This window comes from Lepisosteus platostomus, chromosome 2, assembly GCF_059453375.1.
Source record: "Lepisosteus platostomus isolate fLepPlt1 chromosome 2, fLepPlt1.hap1, whole genome shotgun sequence".
Taxonomy (NCBI): domain Eukaryota; kingdom Metazoa; phylum Chordata; class Actinopteri; order Semionotiformes; family Lepisosteidae; genus Lepisosteus; species Lepisosteus platostomus.
The window spans coordinates 48,484,996-48,507,608 of NC_142612.1; the positions used below are offsets into that span (position 1 = coordinate 48,484,996).

The 22,613-nt window shown below is 39.1% G+C and overlaps 1 protein-coding gene across 7 annotated transcripts in view; it reads right to left on the bottom strand.

Moving 5' to 3' along the window:
• The window catches only part of LOC148676410 (neural cell adhesion molecule 2-like), a 923,711-nt gene that overhangs the window by 201,868 nt on the left and 699,230 nt on the right, over nucleotides 1-22,613 (bottom strand). For all 7 annotated transcript variants that reach the window (XM_088607785.1, XM_088607777.1, XM_088607759.1 and 4 more), the window contains one exon: nucleotides 1,276-1,421. In XM_088607785.1, coding sequence (XP_088463911.1) covers nucleotides 1,276-1,421 — 146 coding nt within the window. The remainder of the gene's footprint in view (nucleotides 1-1,275; nucleotides 1,422-22,613) is intronic.

The window sequence follows — 22,613 nt, forward strand, 5'->3', positions numbered from 1 at the left end:
GTCAATGACAAGCAGGGCACCTACTACTAGGAGTGCTTTGAAAATACCCCTTAAAAAAGATTTCTTAATGTGTGGCCTGTTGGGACTACGTGACTTTGCTAAATTTCACATACTGTTGTATTTAAGTCTTAATTTTTAACTTGTATACCCTGTGTATTATTTTGTAATATAATACTTAGATGGAAATGTGTAATTCTGAGTTGTGATGATTGGCATCCCATCCAGGATGTATCCCTCCTTGGATAGGCTCTGTTTCCCCTGTGAACTCTGAAATTGAAATGACTCTGAATGGATAGGTGAACAAGGATAATTAATTTAGTAAAACTAATAAAATCATTAATTAATTTTCTATCACACTTTCTATCTACTATATATTTCAATGACATATTAAACTTTTTTTTATTTGACAAATCTCTTAAGCACAAGACCAACATCACAAAAGACATTGATCAGTTTTACAGCAAACAAAGATTATTAGTAACCTCACAGTTTTCTGTGCATTTGTTTTTCAAGCATCATTAATGAATATGCCATTCAGTAAAGAAATCTCTCCACATCACATATGTTTCTCTTTGACTATTTCAGAATTCCTTCTCAGCAACTGACAGAAGCCTTCCCGATTAGTATTTACACCATCATGTGTAAGAGGAATAAAGGAAAGCATACTTAGCCAAATTCAGGGAACATTCATTTACTATGACAACTTTTATAAAAGCCTTTTATTTACTTGCAGAAAATATCACATACTGTAAGAAGATTAAGCAACACTGAGTTGCTATGTAATTTAGTTGATTATGGCTATATTCTCCATAAATATTTAATAGAATGGACAAGCTTATGTAATTTAAAAACATAGAAAATCAATACTATAAAAGCTCTGTGTATGATTAGTTTTTTTTGTATTTTGCTTTCACTTCTTGGTGGCATTTCATTTTCCTATTACATTTCATCCTGATGTTAACATTTAAAGGAGACTATGATAGAAATAAAAATGTAAGCAAGGGCTTTTATTTTTTGTAAATGGGTGATTGTGATCTTAAGGATCGAAGCATGCCACAAATTCTAAAAACAATATAAAAAATGTAGGGCCAGTTTATTTGTTTGTTTTGTTTTGTTTTTCAAAACTCCAAAAAAAATCTATTAGTACCTAATGCTTCACAATGTAACAATTATTTTGTTTATTCATTATGCTGAGTAACCTCATTTGCATTTAACATGGAGTTTAAGAGAGAAAAGATACAAATCTCATGCAAAAAAATGTCCAAAGCTGTGTACCTTGTCTCCATCTGTAAAGCTGTAACCATCACTGGCCCTTCTCCAGGACACGTCAGGAACTGGCTCGCCTTCTGCTGTGCAGGAGATCATGGTGGCACTGCCCTCTACTGCTGTGATGTTGTTCAGCTGAGTGATGTGTGGCTGTACTAAATACCCAAGGACAGGAGAAAAAAATAAGATATATAAACACAGAGACAGGAAAAACATTATAGGCATAACTCCACAGTTACTGATAAATAAATTATTATTCTATTTTAATAATTAATGAAAAATTATGGTTAGGAGTCATTGCACCAACCAAAAGGAAAAATCTGCAGGGTTGATAAGAACAAAAAGGGAGGTAATGTGACTTTGGAAATATTGTATCCCACTCTGGGCATTTATGGAATTGGTATGTATCTCTCTTTCAAATGCCTCAAAAGTTTAAGCTGAGAACCTCACTACCCAAATGAAAAAGCCTTGCGAGATGCCTCACACGGAATGTACACACCGTTTATAACATAAAAGAAGCACATATCATGCCAAGGTCATCTGCGCCTTTTTGTCCTCTCAGCTCTATCCACTTGACTGCTCTAGTTATTTCAGTCCATGTTTCAGAAGTCAAGTACTGAATTGAATTATAAATTGGTACATTTGTTCCTCACTGACTGCTACCTTTTCCACTTATCTACATCTACAATTTTGTATTTGTTGATTGCAAATAATTTCTGAATAAAATACAAAACTTTTCACAAAATATCAAGAACAGAAGTAATAAATACTAAAGCTGGGTGTACTGTCCTCACCCTTTTAAATCTCTGGAATTATTAGGCTTTCTTCCTAGTGATCCCTCTAGTTTTGAAATTCTGAAATGTCCTTCTTTTTGGAGCATCTCAGATTCCTTGTTTTTCGGTTATTTTTTATATTCTTTTGTGGTTCTATACCTGTCCCTGTTTTCTGTGAGAATTTCTACAAAACACAGACCGTTTAAGCACATACTGCATTCTCAATACCAATGACTGGGGTCAGCTGGTGCTGAGAACTCAGATTAAGAAAACAAATAATACAATTATTCCAGAGCATTCCAGATATTTATTTGTTTATTTAGCAGTAGCATGATAAACTATCATGAAAAAGTGAGGTTGTTTTGTAGATTACTAGTTCACGTAGTGTAACACCATGGGTAATAGGGACTATGTAATAGCTAAGTTGTATATAGAGGATGTCAAGGGGAAAATGGGTATATAGGAATATAACTAATTATTTCAGGAAGCAGATGCACAAATAATATACACTCTTTCACAAGTAACTAAAGATAATTATGATTACATTTTTTTGTCACAGTAGAGCAGAAAAACAGCTGCTGTGTACAACCCTTCTACAAAAACCAAAACAAAGACAAAAACATGCATTTTTAAAACAACAAAAAATAGTATTTATCTCCAGATTTGAAAGGTTTCAGACATGACATTCAATATTCCCTTGAACAGCAGGCATTGCTTTGCCTGTAGACCTCTATGACCTGTCACAGCTGAAGTGTCCAGCACTCCATGACCCTATCAATGGTTAGAACAGCTCCTGCATCACTCAAAGATTGTCAAAGTGAACCAGAAAATAAATAGATCTGATTAGCCCTGTGAATGTAAACCTCTCATACATTACATCTACAGATGCAATCTGTATAGATGTATAGATGCAAGACAATTACACTCTAGGATTGCAACATAAGTGTTTAAGTTCTTTTATTCCTAGAGGAATTTGTTATGTTATTTCATCTCTAGGAAATAATAAATACAATGCCTTGCAAAAATATTCACCCATGCAAATTACCTTCCAATTTGTTGATTTGTTTACCAGTGGTTGTAAAACATTAATTCTCCTTGATAGAGATAAAGACAGTGCCAGTAAGGAGAGATGGAGTGGTGTTTGTATCTATCTTAATTAGAGGTGCTCTGTGTAACAGATATAGAGCTTTTGGTTATTTTTTCTCCACCTATTCTATTTACCACGTGAATTCCTGCATCTTTTTGTTGTGTTAGTATATATCCATCCTTGTGCCAGGAAGCTGAATACATTGTCAATGTTATTAATCAATTGGATTCCATCTTTGCTGATGCCCCTAAGTTTATTTTAGGGGATTTTAATCATTAGTCCCTGGAAAGTGTTTAAGCATATCACAGTTGGTGTGTATCACAGTATGTCAACTGTGATACATGCCACAAAACAATCCTTGACAGATGTTCTCTCCCTGGAGGATATAGGTCACACTCTATGCAAGGCTTTGGTGCTGACCCTAATACCATCCTGTTTGCTCCTGCCTACAAGCCAGTAGTCAAGCACATACAGTCAGTTGTGAAAACAGGGTATGGTCGAAGTCGATTGACACCTTTAAACTGCACTCACTGAGATGCTCTCATAACACCTTGCTCAGATCTCAATGAACAAGTTAAGGTGATATCTTCATGCTTTCTGTGTTGATAAAGAAATGTCCACCAAGAACATCACTATATACTGTGTGTATATATTAAGTGTATAAGCCATGGATCACCAAAGAGCTCAAGTGCATTTTTAATAAAAAGAGGAGGAGCTCCGGCACCGGAAAGATGGCGACGATTTACAGCAAGCTCTTTCGTTGTGTGACTGTTTTAATGTTTATTTATATGTTAATGCTCTGTTTACTTGTATATTGTTTACTGTTTGTATCTTGTCTCAATGCACTTTCTGCACTTTGTGTTTTAAACTTTTTTTAACAATCAAGAGACTTTCTGTAAGTAAGAATTCCATTCTACCAGTACATGTACTGGTTACATATGGCAATAAAGTTCAAGTTCAAATTCATGTATATTATCTTTGTAATGTTGTTTTACTTGGAATGTGTTGTATGTTGCACCCCTTGATGCTCAAATTGTCCCCTTCGGGATGAATAAAGTATTTTGAATTGAACTGAAATTTTCAAATGATTTATATTAATTTATATTAATCATTTATTGAAATTTAAATAGTAACATTATAAATTAGTTCTGTTGCAAAAAAATATGTTTACATACAATTATTTAAATGACCTCTGTGTACAATAGCAGTGATTGTGTCATGGTTTCAAAATAAAAATGCATGTCTCTGTGAGATAGGTGCTTTAGTCAAGTAATGAATTTCTAGCAAAGATTCAACCACAAAGGTCAAGAAGATGGGATATCAATGGAAGAGGGTAAATATTTTTAAAGGCACTGTATGTTCTCCAATCATACTTATTATTAGCAATGCTATTTTTTCATCTAGACTATTTACTATTTTTGAGTTACAAAAAAAGCAAACATCTGTTTTGGAAAACAAATTGAACTTGTCTCCCATTTATTCAAAAGAAATGGTAATGAATCAAACCATGGGCATTATTTGATCTATGTTAAATGCCACTTCATCAGCTTCGTCCTGCAGCATGTAGCTACAAACATTTTTTCCTCCATCAGGTTCTCTTTAATTCTTCAGTGTACCTTTATTGCCCCTTAAGGATCACAATATAAAGGAATATGTAGTCAATATTTCCTTTGTAATAGATTTATTCAACAAAAAAAATCAATAACAAATATGATTATTTTTATATATTTTCTTTCTAATGTCCAAATATTATAAACCATCATTCTAATTACATATTAAATCAACATTCTGATAAACTGCAATTTGTAGGGCTATAATTAGCATAAACCAGCATGGAAAAATACTTAACATAAGAAAATCTTCCATTGTATTTCCTATCATTGGATACGGTTACGAACAGAATGGTGTACAATGACTTAATCATTATTCATCTGTAATGGACATGTGAATATTAATAAACAGTTTATTTAGAAATTATTATAATTCTGTTTATATATATTCATACTTTAACCATGGATTCAACTATTCTTATTTTTAATTCGTAGAGAAATATAAGGAGTCTGAGATAACATATCAACTACATTATTATACATGCAGAGCAGTCAGGCATGTTTAGTCCCACAGCTAAAACCCTTATACGTTGCTGATATGATTTTCCTGCTAATGCAACTTCATTTATTAGCAAATATTTCTTTAACATAATCTAACAAAAACCATATCTGAGGTCACTGCAAGACAGTTGTGCTTTTTTGCACTGTGAAATGGTAAGAAATCTTTAATACTCACATTCCTGTAATTTAAAGTGACTTCTTTCTACTTCCATTTTCTACAGCGAAAAGTTGGACTACTTGTCATACAGTACAGCACATGTATACTGTAGGTTATTAAATTGGGAATATTCAATAGAGTTAGGTGATGAAATATGTGTAACTTTGCTATAGACTGCTGGGCTTGATTTTAAGGTCGTTATGCCACATAACAAAATCATACATAAGCAAAATCTATACTGAGGTTAAAATCTCTTGATGATAGGATTAATACTCTAGACTAGTAGTTCTCAAACTGTGTTCTACGGAACCCTTGGGGTTCCATGGGACATCCGCAGGGGTTCTGTGAGCTCTCACATATGCTACAAGAAAAATAAAAATTTGCTAACAATAAAAAACGTGAGTTACGATGGCTTTACATGGCTCAAAGAAGTCAGAAAAATTAGGCATATCTTCTGAAATGTCCTCTTCAGATTCATTCTCTGAATACATTTCTTTACTTTGGCTGCTGGAGCCAGAAGGTACCTCGGAGGTGTCGGATTAAATTTCCTCTTACAACTGCTTTTTTATCTTGTTTGGAGATAAAAATTTTTAGCCATTTCACCATCCGGCAAATCTCAAAAACTCTTGCAATGAGAGAAAATAGCATGTTACTAGGTAGAAAGATCGCTTAGAAATTACAGCAACCACGAGAGAAAAGAAAAAGAAAGAAAATGTGAAAAACAGACTTCACGTTACAAGAAGTTCATTGACTCGATTTCAGACTCTTCCTTACAAACAGCTTTTAATGAAGTGCAGTTGGCAGAGTTTTGGTGCAGCACCAAAAATGAATATCCAGTATTATCAGAGAAAGGTCTTTCTGTTCTTCTCCCATTTGTGACCACCTACTTGTGTGAAATCGGATTTTTATCATACGTGTCCACAAAAATGAAGTATTACAACAGATTGGATGCAGTCACAACTCACATCCATAACTCCAAATATGAAAAAAAAATGTAGAAGTACAAGGCAAACTCACTCATAACACTGTGATTGTTCTGTTTCTGTTGGTTTGAGGTAAAAACTATCAGTACTCTTTTTAAAAAAACAAATGTATTGTATCACTGTGTTTTACTTAGTCATTTTGCTACCAACTTTCCCTATTTGCACCCAGTAAGACCACAGAAAGCATTGTCTGGTTCTATAAATCTATTAGTTTTTTTCCTTTGTTAACAATGTAAAAAAGTTTTCAAACCAGAAGGAAACCCCTCTGGTTTTCTTCTAATTTGGTCGAATCGGCAGTTAGAACTTTGATTCTTTTATTCTCAACGAGTATTTCAGTGATTAAGCTTTATTGAACTGTAAGGGTGCTAATCGCAGACAAGTTATCATGTTATTAATCCATCCATTTTCACTTCCAATTTTCCTGGTGAGGGTCACAGGGAAGCCGGAGCCTACCCGGCAAGCATCGAGCACAAGGCAGGGTACAACCTGGACAGGGCATCAGTCCATCGAAGGGGAAGTGCAAGCTAATCATAAATGGGGGCAACATGGAGGCCACAATAAGGGCTGAGGGGGGAAATTTGGCCCAGACACTGGGATAACTCCCTACTTTTATCGAGAAATGCCTGTGGATCTTTAATGACCACTGAGAGTCACGACGTCGATTTAACGCCTTATCTGAAAGACAGAGCCCACTATAGTATAGTGTCCCCGCCACTATACAGGGGCATAAGGACCCCCACAGACTGCAGGGTGGGCACCCCAGGCTGGTTCCACTAACACCACTTCTAGCAGAAACCACAGTTTTTTTTCAGCAGGTCTTCCAATCAGGTACTGATCAGGCTCAGCCCTGCTTAGCTCAGTGGGTTGCCAGTTGTGCAGGGTGATATGGCTGCTAGCCTCATGTAATAAATAAATGACTGAAATAAACTCAATGGGCTGATACAATGCTTAAAATGAAAACAAAAGCAATCAATAGTTTCTTCCTTAATAATTAACTATAATTGCCTCTGAATAGCAGTCCTAGAATGCTTTTTGGAGAACACCGCCGTAACTGTGAAAACAAAAGTTGCTGGGGATCCGTGACATTAGCTTCGACATCGAAAAAGTTTGAGAACCAATGCTCTAGATCAATTTGCTGTCATTCAAGAAAATAATAATCTAATCTAAAGTTTTAAAGCTAAATTGAGATTTCTTACCATCAGTATGTTGAACATTCAGGGTCTGGGCTCCTAGTAATTCAGGCTGAAGAGCATAGACCTTGAATTTATTATGAATATAGAATAAAGAGAGAACCCTTTGTTATCCAGGGCACTCTCCAGAGACAGAGGTACACAGAGGAGCTCAGTGACTCTCTACAGCCTCTTAAGGTGGGGGAGTCACATCTCTGGCTCAAAACATGCAATTGTTTGCAATTTATATTCCTCCAGTGAATCCCCAAATTACAGAGAGGAAATTCTCCAGTCTGCACACCGAGATCTGTCACTTCCAGAACCAGGTTAAGGTGCTGTTGTGTGGAGACCTCAACACATGAATAAGCACACTAGTAGATGTCACCAGCACACAGGAAATACTATGCACTATGCCCCCTGTACAACACACTGGTCACATCACACAGGTGCAGCCATGACACATATGTCAGCAACACTAAAGCAGGAGCTGCTGCAGATCTGTCAAGAGCTGGGCCTGTACTGTACATCATCAATGGCAGGATCAGAGTGGACTCTTGGGGCAGGTTCACCTATAGCTCATCTCTGGGTAGCAGTGTCATTATATCAGTAGTGTACTATGCCACAAACTCTTTCCTCTTAGTACAGCTAGATCAACCTCTACATCAAGAGAGCACACCAGCACAGAGACACTCTGACACAGCCCAGACAGCTGAACAGCAATACAAATGGGACAGTGACAGCCTGAACAGATATCAAACTGCACTAGGGAATTAAGAAATTCAGACACTACTGAACACATTCCATAAACCTCAGTATCAAACCAACAAAATAGGCATAAATGTGGCTGAACAAAAACTAAATCATCTATTTCCTAAACTAGCATAAAGAACAAAGCTAAAAAGATGAAAATCAATACACTATAAAAAAACTAAAGTGAAAGAAAAAATGGTTTGATATTGTTGAGAGGGTCTCTTTGAACTTTGTACACACTTTTCCTGCAGAAGATGCAATATTTTATAAGGTGAACATTCGGAACAGGTGTGAACTGGATTGGAAGACTGTTAGACACAAGGGAGACTAGAGTATGTAATTCTATTCTGTTATATAGGAATGTGTGCTACGAACGTAAGTAACCAGTTGTATTAAAATAAGTTCTTTAGCAAATAGGAAGGTAGGAAGATGTGTGTGATTTTGGAACACTGCCAATCTTGTAAGCACAGGGAAGCATGATAGATAGAAAAATATTTAAAGACTGTTTTAGTTACATTACCTTGAGAAAAATACACCAAGCATCTCTGACCACGCGCATGAAATGACAACTCCTGACTGTCTTTTAAAGGGAAGCAGGGAAACATTTATCCAACAATATGGAGTTCACAAATATTAGGAAAGTTAGGAATATTAGGAAAGAAACCTCTCAATTCAAAAATGCAGGTAACCACATCCAGTTCTGCACCACAGTTAATGAAAGATGGTAAAATATTTTAAATATACACTCAAAAAGAAAAGAAACTCATACATAAACAAACAACTTGCAGAAAATTAGGAAAACTACTTCTGAGAGACATTGAACACTTTAAGTCAAATCCAGAAGACCTGGCCATCCAAAGTGGAACAATCTGGCAAACATATTTTAAAAAGCTTATCAAAGGGTCCCTAGTACAAATAAATCAGACCAAAACATCACATCATATATGAAGAACTCAAAATTTTGGAACTGGCTATTAAAGACAACCAAAATCCTTGGACTCCCCGATTACTGAACAGGAGCTATAAGACAAACTCCAGGCAATTAGGCCACGAAAGGCCCATGGTCACAATGGAGTCAACAACAAGATGCTGAGACACAGCAGCTTTTTACACAATATGGAGGATTTTCAACATAAACCCTCCCACAACAATCTGGCTTCAAATATTTGAATGCGTAATCCAACCCATTGCCTTTGAAAAAAGATACAAGATGTGAAGAAGGGGTTAATTAAGTCCTTTCTGCATGAAGATTAGACTTCTAAGGCTGGAGTTTATGGCAGGAATAACTGATAAGGATTCCAGATGCAGCTAGGGAACCCCCAGAGAATGTAATCTAACTGACCATTTGGCCAGAATCCGTAAACTGTCCAAACACAAAATAAGGAGTCAGAAGTGATAGGAAAACCCTATATAAACTGAAAGTTTGTACCGGGCACTTTGAACAGTACTTCGGTTTTGTTGTTTCTTGTGGGAAACAAGACTTTGGCTTTATTGTTCCTTGCATGCAATAAACTCATCTGTTTAACTTCATTTCGGGATCCAGAACTTATTCTTTCTGTTACAACACCTTATATGGCAGTGAAGTGTGGGGCTCACTCACAGACCAGGATTACATAAAAAGAGATGAATACTCCACAGAAACTTTGCACATGGAGTTCTGACCAAATCTCCTACCACTACAAGGCCCCTGCTGAGCCAAGAGCTGAGCCCAAAGAAGAGCCACTTGAGCCAGTTGGTCCTGAAACTCTCCAAGCCACACTGACACAAGCCAGCCTAAGGACAATACTTCTAGAACACCCCAAATTAGAGTCAACCAAACTACAGCACAGGACAAACAACAATATCTTACACACTGGAACACACACACAAACACAACGTAAACTGGGATACTACAGGAGCCTAAAAAGACAATACACACTATCTGAATATTTGACCAGGGTAAGAAACGGCAAAGAAAAAAAAATGACCCTAATGAAGCTCAATGGCCACAATCTGGCCATAGAAACTGGGTGACACAGACAAGCCTGGGTGTACAGGAAGGACACAGAGTACTCCCAGTGCCAGCAGGGAGAAAACAGAGACAGAGATGCACTTTCTGCACTTTCTGGTGCACTGTGAGGAATATTTTTGGATTAGACAAACGTTCTTCCCTAAAATAACAAACTTTATCCCAAAATTCCCACACCTGCCACAGAACAGTTCCCAATCCTACTAGGAGAGGGGGAAGGGAAATCAATTGAGCTGGCAGCCCTGTGATCTCCTGTCATAGCCTGAGGAACAGTGAGCCTGTTTCTCAAATATGACCTATGTGTTGTATACTGTATGTATTTAAATGTACTATGATGCATTTGTATTGTAAATGTCTGTGGCTGTTGTGTTAAATGTATATGCTATGGCAACACTGTAATTCATTGGTTATGTCAATAAAGCTTGTTGAATTGAATAAAGCACAAAACCAAATGAATTGTTTTTGCTACAATATCTGTCCTGTGTTCTGTCCACTCTCTATATTTAAGTTAAAAACATAATCTGAAGTGGTAGGCCTTTAGCCCATTGTGTATTTCCCAATTGTTGAATAATCAGTGTCATATATAGCACTTTAAACAAAAGACCCTATTTACACAAATTGAAATAAAAAAATACAGTCATTATTCATTTACAATCCATACAAAATCACTGTCCCCAGTTTTGCTCATTAGCAGACTAATTGGAATGGCGTACCCCTCTAGGTAACAATTTAGAATAATTGTTTTTCAGCACCACTGTTGAACAAATAAATACATATCATGTAGAACCCATTGGGCAAATTGTAATATTCTAAAAAGAATATTTTCATGCTTATTGCAGTTATAATAGCTCTACTGTATTTGCATTAAAATGAATTGGCGTACATTTATGAAAGTCAACCACAGTAGTTCCAAACACTATCCATTTTTTATAATATGCAATGAAAGAGGATTATATTATTCAACGTAATGAAAGGCAAAATCTAAGTTTCTTTTAAGGATAGCATGCATAGCAAAGTCTTTATAATATGGAGGCAATTTTCAAATACATGCAAACAGAATTAAATCGATAGGGTCACCGAGTTTAGAAGAGAAAGATCAATGCAAATAGTCTAATGCACATTTAGACTGCAAAATCAAAGACAGGATCAATTGTTCTCTCACTTTTAAAACACCTTAAAATACCTTACAAATTGACAGTAGAATTGCATTTGACTCTAATGGAAATTCAAGATCCTGTTTGATTGATTTACACTCATGCTGTTCTCCAGCATAAAAGGCATATCAGAGAAAAAATAATAATAAACAGAACAAAAACACTGCAAAACTAAAATCAACCTCTCTTCATTTGGTAAAAACACACATTAATGTCTCAATAAACGTATATGTCTTGTAGTGTATATATACAATTTTGTAATATATTTTCTAAAAATTGTTCCCTAATACCGTATAGACAAAAGTTGGGTATTGGGAAAACCATAATCTGAAAATGAAAAATTTGTGTTAGGAATGCAAGCGGACAGCTACTAAGTTAATATTCATAGCAATGTATGACGTGCTTCACATGATATAAACAACTGTTTTTTATGTTAGATATGGACATTTAAATAACTTTTCCCATACATTAACGTTCATCTGGAAATTTGATTTATTGTGTCATTTTTCTTTGCAAAAAACAGAGCTGCAGAGCAATATGTTTCCTGAAACTGCTGAGCAAACCATCAAGAGAATATTTGTCATGGTTTGAAATTGCCAATGTGTACTGTATATTATTACTTTCCCTACTAGACTGTATTTAGGATTCTCAATCAATTTTCCAGATCTGTTCTGAAGTCTTGCCAAAGACTGGGCAGAGGACATTAGGATAGGATCAGTTCTGACATTTAAGCCACTCCACTTCATTTGGTAAAAACACACATTTATGTCTCAATAAACTTATATGTCACTCAACTTGCTCTAAGGTTAGCAGAACGGAGCCTCATTGTCCTGTCACTCATGTGGGCATTGTGTTCAGCAGCAGTACAGGTGGCAGATCTGAAACGATCTCTCAGATGGACCATCTGGTGGTGTTAAGTCTGATGTGTCAGTCCTGCTCTGTTGTGGTAACTTGAGGGCGATTGGATCATGGGCAGTAATCTGTCCCGCTGGTCTGCTGAAACCTTTTCTACAGTCGGGACACAGTGGAGAGGCTTACTGCATAGTGTCTAGCAATGCTGGCACATGACATGTGCCGTGCGGCCTTTTTCTTACAGTGACCTTAGCTCTGAATTAAGGCCTTTTTAGTTGGTTAAAGACTTCAGGAGAAAAAGGGTCCAACCTACTCCTGTCTACATCCATCGGAGTGGAATGGAGATAGTTGACTCATACAAGTACATGGGCATTCACATGATGATAGACTGGAATGGACTAAAAAAACTGAGGACATTTACATAAAGGGCCAGAGCCGCGTTACTTCTTGAGGAAGTTCTGTCATTGGATCTGATCTGGACCCCTTGGAGGTAGTGACTGAGAGGAGAATATTGTCCAAATTAATGCCAATCATGGACAACATCTTCCATCCCCACTATGACATGCTTGTGAGAATGAAGAGTACGTTCAACAATAGGCTGATCCAACAATTGTGTGACAAGGAGCACTACAGAAGGTCATTCTTGCCTTCTGCCATAGGACTTTACAACTCATTCACTGTGTGTCTCAGCAGGGGCAACATTGATCTGTTTTTGGACTAAACATGAATTCTCTGTTTACAGCTGGTTTTCCTGTTTACAACTGATTTTTGTGCAATACAGATGCAGCCATTCAAAATGCATGGTACAAACCCGTACCACGGGCATCTACGCATTCGCCACCGCGCCCGTGCCTGCCCGCACCCGCGGTACGTGATTGGCTGGCCAAAATGACCGACAGGGGCACTCGTGGTGCGTTGGTCAGTCGTGGAAAGATTTAATCATTTAATCTCTTTACTGTGCACATTTTAATCCGCTTAGTATTGAATATTTATATGGAATTTTACCACTAAAGGGAAATTTTAGTAGTTGAGCACAAAAAGAAGAGGAGCATAACGCAACTAAATGTCATAAACAATATTAATTTAGGAACATAAACATATTATGTAAACTGTAGCTGGGGATTACAAATCAGTCACTTAGGTGATCACACCACCAAGGCAGTAAGTGACAAGCACATCTCAATGGAAAGTTTTCTACTACTGTTTGTGCAACAGTACATGGATATAGTTATACCATTATTAATTTCTTTAGATACGCGATTCCATATTATATTCCCTATTAATCTAATTCTAAAAGTACGCTTTTAAACATACAGGGACTTGGTCAGAAGGAGCAAGGAGCACGTAAAAACGTTTTTCCGAAATAACCACATGTAAAACTTTGATGCTTAAAATGTTTAGGGAGAAATGGAATACTGGTGTGTATTTTTTCTTTAAAATACCAAGACCAGCCATATACAGTACAGTTTACATACATATGTTTATGTTCCTAAATTATTATCTTTTATGAGCATGTGAAAGGCATGGTGAATCGGAAATTCTCAAGAATTACTTTGCATGATTGAAAACAAATTTGTGATTGGATCAACAAAATGCTGTGGTGTTACTTTTTGTTAATGAAAAAATAAAGTATTTTCGTTTACAAAGATGGTTACAAAGAATTTGGACCAGGGTAATACTTTGAGTTTACAGCTTGTCCAAGGTCATTCATTATTAATACTATTGGTAATATCGTCAGTAAAGACTTTGATGGCGACAGCTCAAACGCTGTACATGAGAGGTTCAGCTTTATTAGCTCCACCTGGCGGATACTATTATCTTACTTGCGGTATTATGCGGTATTATACGGTAACCCGTGTTTAACGCGATATAAGCCGCCTGTTTTGAATGGCTGCATCTGTATATGCTGGAGATTTGTGCAATATATTTAGAATGTACAATATATCTTTTGTGTACTGTACTTTCTGGTTTGTTTTGTATCTTCTGTACTGTGAGTAATTCTGTATACTCCGCTTTTTTATTTTTTACTATACTTCTCACTGACTATGCTTACTGTATTGTACTGATGTATTATTGTATCATTTCATTACATTGTGCTGTGTTGACTGTACCAGGCTGCTGTTGCACTGTAATTTCCCTCACAGGATTAATAAAGTATCTATCTATCTCAAGGTGACCTGATCAGGCATTTTTCCAACTGGGTTTGTTGGGTAAAAGTGCACCTAACAAGCTTTTGTGTGATTGGCAAGTTGCAATGCCTCACTGCACAAACTTTTTTGCTGGTCAGAAGGCTTAAAAAAAAATTGACAACTTTTTGTGAAAGTACATAAGCTGTAACTATAGTATTCTCATTCCAGAAAATGTTGCGTTTCTTTTTTCCATCCGTATATATACTGTATGACAATATGGCAACATAGAGCTATTTAGAATATCAGTGCAATAAGAAGAGTATTGCAACAAGCAATTAATTCACTGTAAGTATGAATGTAATTAACTGCACTAAACTAAAACAGTGTTATGTATATTTGGATGCAATCTATTGTGGGACATCAATCTTAGTGAGACATCCTTAGTAAATTAATGTTATGCTGAAGAACACTTCAGTGATTAAGCATACATTGAAAGTGGAGTGGCCATTTGAATTGGCAACATAAGGTCTTACTCTAGATCCAAACCATTTCTCTATATGTGGCTTATAGATTTTAACTATGCTGTATCAGACCTCGACACATCTAGAGACTTGCAGTTTTTGTTCAAAATGTAGGCTCTAATGGATGAACTACTTTTAAAGATGGGCTTTGTCATTATAAACCTATAGTCTTGATTTTTCTGTGGTTTCATGACCCCATTCACATATACAAACCAGTGCACAGAGATCATCTCTGTGCACTGGTTTGTATATGTGAATATTGTGATCCCGTTACATGGTCTTTCCTGTAATAAAAGGCACTCAGTCAACTGCTTTTTTATCTGTTAATAAACTGACAAGTAGTGATCTGGAAATAATTAGTAGCCCTGGCCACATTAGCTTAGACAGAATCTTGGACCTTCCAATGATGTCTTACAAGAAGAAAGTGCTTTGTTGTACAGATGAAGGAGAGAGTACATATAATGAGTGCGACTCACTATCATCTTTGTATTAAAGTCTGTCATACAGCCTACTCTGTTGAATTCCTTCCTTACTTGTACTATACAAGGTGAATCTTAGAGTCATAACTAGCTTAGCCTTGCAATTCATGGGAAGAGCCTTGCAACTCCTCCTTCTGTAATTCATGGCCACTACCATAATTTCCATTAATTTATCATAGGCTAAATTACCCTTTTGCCTATAGTTTACTGTATAAATGGTTGTGTTGCACATATTAATTTAACTGAACAAGGTCTAAAACATAGACCCAAGAAATGTTTATGACAGTCTAATTATCCTTATCCATTTGTAGCCTACAAATGTGTGCTTACACTTGATGAATTAAAAGCAAAGTGTAACAGCATAAAATGTGCATTCAATATTTTTGTGCTACAATAAATAGATTTCAATATCATATCAAAATGGAACATCTATTATAAATGCTGAAACAAGAAGACAGAAAACACAACGTTTCAGCTGTGGAGCCATCTTTGGGCATGAGAGACAGGGCAGACAGCAAAGATTAAATAACATAGGAGAACAAAAGCTGGGAGAGTGGAGGCGGGAGCTGGGGAGGGGCAGAGAGGCCACTCGGGTGGTGTGAAGTGGATAATGGTGTGAAGTCAAAACCTGCATGTGAATAGAGAAGATTACACAAAAACAAGTCTGTCAGTGAGAGAAGAGGGAAGGTGTGAAGGAAGTTTCAGGATGAGTTTCGTTTCTGTTGACTTTCTGCTATGCGAGTTAAGAAAACCTTCTTTGAGAACACAGATGGAGAGATCAGTGTGATCATGGCCATCTGAGGTGAAATGAGAAACTATGGGCTTGGAGAAATCTTTAATCTTCACAGCCCTAACATCTCCTCTGAAGCGGTCTTAGAGTCTCTTTCCTGTTTCCCCAATGTAGATGGCTGGGCATTTACTGCAAGAGATACAGTAAATGAGGTTGCTGAAGGTACAAGAGGTTGCCTGGGTGATCCGGAATTGTCCTGAGGGGCTTTGAATGAGTGTGGTGTTAGATACAGTTGAAACCATTCAAAATGCGCGGTAAAACCCTGTACAGCGCGAAGTTATGTGCAGATTAGCGATACATGATTGTCTGGCCAAAATGACCGACAGGCGGCACCTGTGGTGCATTAGTTATTAGTGAAATGATTGCTTCATTTAATCTCTTTACTGTGCATGTTTAAATCCGCTTGATATTGAATTTTAATATGAAATTTTAAAACTAAAGGGACATTTTGGTAGTTGAGCACAAAAACAGGAGCATAATGTCTCTGAATATCATAAATGCTATTAATTTAGGAATATTAACATTATGTAAGCTGTATGTGGCTGGTATTGGTAGTTTAAATAAAAAATACACACCAGTTTTCCACTTTCTTCGTAAACATTTTAAGCATCAAAGTCTTTCTTTCGGTTACTTACTGTGGTTACTTTGGAAAAGTTTTTTTTTGTGCTCCTTCTGAGTTTGATTGCTGTATAGAATGAATTTTAATTAAAAAAATTATTTAACACGAAAATTAAGCTGTTTACGTTCCTCCGCCTGAGAAAAAAGTCACTCGTTGCTACGCAACGCAGAAACACAGCCACAGGTAACTATCAAAGAGAGGACATTAGCTAGCCAATATGATAAAGGAATACATTATTTTTTTTATTTCTTTTGCACATTTATTTGAACATTTCCATCGATTGTACAAGCACTTGGAAACTGTCCAATCCCTTTAATGCTCCGGACATTCTCCCGGTCTGGCGCCGGTTTTTGTCTTCTAGGATATAATGCCGGAAAATTGGGTTTCCAATACGCCTCAGTAAACTCTTGTTTTTATGTCCACTATAACGGACAATCTCCCTTGCTTTTAACCGAGCGTTTCATAATTTCCTAAAATTAAAATGCGACAGAATTCTGGGGTGTCCCTATACCAGAGATTACGGTAGGCTTCAGAATGGTGATTGGCTGACACCATCTGACACCCCTCTGACTGGGGAAAAAAAAAAACTTGCTGATCTGTTCTACATAACAGGAAGACATGAGCATATGCTGCTTCCATTCGAAATGCGTATTTTAAAAGTTTAATTAGGAAGTAAAAATCTTACAGCGTACACAGATTTCTAAGCTGATCAGGAGGAAGAAAAATGTTTCGCGCATAATACCGCATAATACCGCAAGTGGTTATTAACTATCGAAATCGGTTTTATTTATTTTATTTTTATTTAGATTAAGAGTTCCTGTCACCCCCATTTCCATTTAAAACGCAAACCCGTGTTAATTAAATATTTTTATTGATTCACAATCTGGCAATGCAACGTAAATCGTTATCTTTGTCTTCTGCATAATAATTTTTACCTCTCTGTCCAGCAAATTAATAATAAACTTTATTTCGTCGTCTCCGCTTTAAAGGTACCCTCGTAATATTGTATTTCATTGCACTTTGACAGATTGTCTTTAAATCAGTTGTTGTCAGAATATCCCCACCTCCAAACAAGAACAAAATTGCAACGATTTTATTAACTGGCTGTTTCAGTAACTTAAAGTATATATTTAAAGTAATAACTTAACAATATATGTAAATGTTTTAAGATATGTTTGTTGTGAATTTCTGTAGATTGTAGATCTTATTTTTAGTTTTTGTTTTGTTTCACGTTAATATATAAGGGAATCTTGATTAAAATACTTTTATTTTCTCAGACAGAATTCACATTCGCTGCAGCCAAATGGCCTTGCAGATCAGATATCAAGGAACAAAACAATTATCGCGCCTGGCTCCTCAATGGAATCGCTTTAACATGCTAATGTGTCTACAGTACATTGTAAACAAACCAGTTTCACAGGTATTTTCAACCCCCAGCCACTGTTGTTTCATTGGTTGTTATCCTGTAAACCGCTTTGAGGAGCCACCTTTAAAGGTGCTATATAAAATAAAGTTTATTATTATTATTAATATTGATCATATTTTTCCTCCCAGAACATGTAAATTGTTGTTGTTATTGTTGTTGTTATCCTGTAAAGTGCTTTGAGAAGCATAGTGTCCAGCTTGTCAGGTGCATTCTCTTGTAAAATAATAAGTAGAGCTTTGGGCTTATTAGTGCTCCACTTACAGCAACCCAATGTAAATACATTTTGTCTCCAAATCTACCACCACTTGTATGAATCATAGCCCTGCCAAACGATCCAAATTCCGCTGCAATGGTTGTGTGCAGGAATTATTCAGTATGGCATCTCCATGTTCAAGTACACACTGCTCTGTGTGTAACTGCAAATGCATTTAAAAACAGTTTTTTTTAAAAAGCCACCTTTAAAGGTGCTATATAAAATAAAGTTTATTATTATTAATATTGATTTAAGAGCTTTGAAAAGCATAGTGTCCAGCTTGTCAGGTGCATTTTCTTGTAAAATAATAAGAAGAGCTTTGGGCTTATTAGTGCTCCACTTACAGCAACCCAATGTAAATACATTTTGTCTCCAAATCCACCACCACTTGTATGAATCATAGCCCTGCCAAACGATGCAAATTCCGCTGCAATGGTTGTGTGCAGGAATTATTCAATATGGCATCTCCATGTTCAAGTACACACTGCTCTGTGTGCAAATAGAAATGCATTTAAAAAAAGATTTTTTTTATAAAGCCACCTTTAAAGGCGCCATATAAAATAAAGTTTTTTATTATTAATATTGATAATATTCTTCCTCCAAGGACTTGTACAATTGTTGTTGTTATTGTTGTTATCCCATAAAGCACTTTGAGAAGCATACTGTCCAACATATTGTATTTCATTGCACTTTGACAGATCGTCTTATAATAACTTGTTGTTAGAATATCCCCCAAGAGGATATTCCCCCCAAGAGGATATAGAGGATATCCCCCAAGAGGTATCCAGGTAACAGTGAAACAGGCGTATAGTCTGGGGAGATCGCCTGTTTTCCATGTAAATAGTTCCCTGGTTCCGCACCCCTTGATGTCTCTCTCTGTCTCTCTCTCCCTCGGGCCCGTGCTCTTGGCGGGCTTGTCTTGTGTCTCTCTCTCATCTAGGTGCGGGAGTGCTGCTGGCGGGTGGTGACGGAGAAGAAATAAAGTGCAGTTTTTAACTCCACAAGTTTGAGTCTCTGTGTTCGTCCTCAACGAACTCAAATTCATTACATTGTTGTCAGAAGCGGGAGGATGGACAGTGAACGGCCGATGATGTCGGATTCAGAGAAGCGCCGGTTCCCCCAGAAGCCGAGTGACTCCCTAAAGCTCCTTTTGAGGGCAAGCAGCAGCCGCTAGGGGCCGGGACGACCCCTCAGCACTGCCAGTGGCCACAGCCCTTATCAGGGCTACCTCACGGTGACCTACTCAGCGGAAGGGGGGCCCTTTCCCGGGTCGCCTCAGGCCGTGTGGCAGGAAGGAGACGCCAGACCAGCGGGGTCCAGCCCGCCACCCCTGCTCCAGCCTGCGCCAGTGAGACCGTTATAATTGGGAGATCCCATGGCAGATGTTTGAGGCCCAGTTCCAGATGGCGGACTGGGAAAACGGCTGGTCTCAGGTGGAGATGGTGGGCCACCTCACCGCTGTCCTCGAGGGGAAGGCCTGCCAAGTGTTGCTGGATGTACCCGGGGACCAGCGGTACAACTACGCGGTGTTGGCGTCGGCCATCCGGAGGCGTTTTGGCAGGAGAGGGGAGGCGCTGGGACTGCTGTTGGCAAGGTTGGCCCAACGCTGCTGCCTAGTGGGAGAGCCGCAGGGTCCAGTCGCCGCAGATCTGGCCTACTTAGCCCGCCAGGGTTACCCTTCTCTCCCGGAGGAGGCCCACAGGGAGATAGCGCTCCAGGCGTTCCTCTGGGCCCTGGCCCCGACTGAGGGGAATCAGATGGGGAGGAGGAGACGGGAGCGGGGCGGCCTAAAGGGGGGAAGGCCGCCCTTGAGTAATGCTACCCCTGCTCCGGAAAGCCAGAAGGAGCACTTCACCCCGCCTGCTGTGGGAAGGGTTGGCCACAGCCGGGGCTTATTTCTTCCCTGCCTCATCGAGGGCAGACCCTGCCAGGCCCTCGTTGACACCGGTTCGACCATCACCCTGCTGCGGCCTGGTGTCCTGCCGGGCACTGAGGCAGCCGGACCCCCGGGTTGCTCACCGTGCACTTTGGGGCTGCGAGGGTGAAACACCCCTTCTACCTTGCCCCAGTCCGCGAGGACTGTATCCTGGGGTTGGACTGGTTGCAGCAGGTGGGTGGTTGCCTTGACTTGGGCCGGCGAGAGTTGGTGGGGCAGGGGGAACGAATCAGTCTCGCGGTGGGCGGGGCGGGAGGTGCCCGGTGTGTGTGGGTTGACCGGAGCGGGAAGCGGAAGTGGTAGCGGCGGGCGTCACCTGGGCCTGTCGGAGCCACGGGTGTCTGGGCGAGCGTGCCAGATCTGAATCCCAGGACTGCGAGATAAGATTGCCCCTACCTGAAGTTTATAAGGCACTATGTGCACTGTGGGAGGCCCTGGAGGTGAGGGACGGGGTGTTGCGCCCAGGGTGGCAGGTGCCCTCCAGCGGCTAGGTCACTGCTTGGCGGCCTCCAGCTGGCTGTGCACTGCTTGGAGAACTACCCTACGGAGCGACCGCGACACCACAAACTGCCACATGACCTCGCCGCTGGAGGGCACCCGCCACCCCCGGCGCAGCACCCTCACGCCCAAGTCAAGGCAGCCACCCACTTGCTGCAACCAGTCCAACCCCAGGATACAGTCCTCCCGGACTGGGGCAAGGTAGAAGGGGTGTTTCACCCTTGCAGCCCCAAAGTGCATGGTGAGCGCCCTGGGGGTCTGGCTGACTCGGTACCCGGCAGGACACCAGGCCGCAGCAGGGTGATGGTTGAACCGGTGTCGACGAGGGCCTGGCAGGGTCTGCCCTCGGTGAGGCAGGGAAGAAATAAGCCCCGGCTGTGGCCAACCCTTCCCACAGCAGGCAGGGTTAAGCGGTCTTTCTGGCTTTCCGGAGCGGGGGTAGCGTCGCTCAAGGGTGGCCTCCCCCCCTTTAGGCCGCCACGCTCCAGTTTCCCGATGGCCTCCGGAGTCCCCGGGGCTGGGGGAACCAGCACTTCTCTGAGTCCGACATCATCGTCCGTTCATTGTTCATCCTCCTGCTTCTGACACCAATGTAGTGAATTTGGGTTAGTTGAGGAAGAACACAGACACTCAGACTTGTGGAGTTAAAAACTGCGCTTTATTTCTTCTCCGTCACCACCCGCCAGCAGCACTCCTGTGCCCAGATGAGAGAGAGAGACACAAGACAAGCCTGCCAAGAGCGTGGGCCTGAGAGAGAGACAGAGAGAGAGAGACAGAGAGAGAGACACCAAGGGGTGCGGAACCAGGGAACTATTTACATGGAGAACGGGCGATCTCCCCAGACTGTACGCCTGTTTCACTGTTACCTGGATACCTCTTGGGGGATATCCTCTATATCCTCTTGGGGGGAATATCCTCTTGGGTGATATTCTAACAACAAGTTATTATAAGACGATCAGTCAAAGTGCAATGAAATACAATATGCTGGACAGTATGCTTTTCAAAGTGCTTTACGGGATAACAACAATAACAACAACAATTTTACAAGTCGTGGGAGGAAGAATATAATCAATATTAATAATAATAAACTTTATTTTACATAGCCTTTAAAGGTGGCTTTTTTTTTAAAAAAAAACTTTTTTTAAATGCATTTGCATTTGCACACAGAGCAGTGTGTACTTGAACATGGAGATGCCATACTGAATAATTCCTGCACACAACCATTGCAGCAGAATTTGCATCATTTGGTAGGGCTATGATTCATACAATGGTGGTGGATTTGGAGACAAAATGTATTTACATTACACAGAGACTCAGTAGCAATAGCAGTTAGCAATATCAAAATAGCAATATTATGGACACACAATTGACTTTTTTATAAAAAAAACTTTTTTTTGACCGCTGGTTTTTGTTGACAGCTTGACACAAGTTTATCAGTGAAAAGACCACCGTCATTCTTCCTCCCCCCTACATTCTCAGAGCAGAATAGAATTTATTATTAGCACAATTTATTACAGTGCTAAATTTAATATTATTGATTACTTATAGTTTATGCTAACACCTAGCTTTCTTAACGTGAGAAGTACTACCGTACGTACTTACTGTACTTACTGTACTGTACTTAAGAACTACTTGTGTAAGCAAAAAAAAGG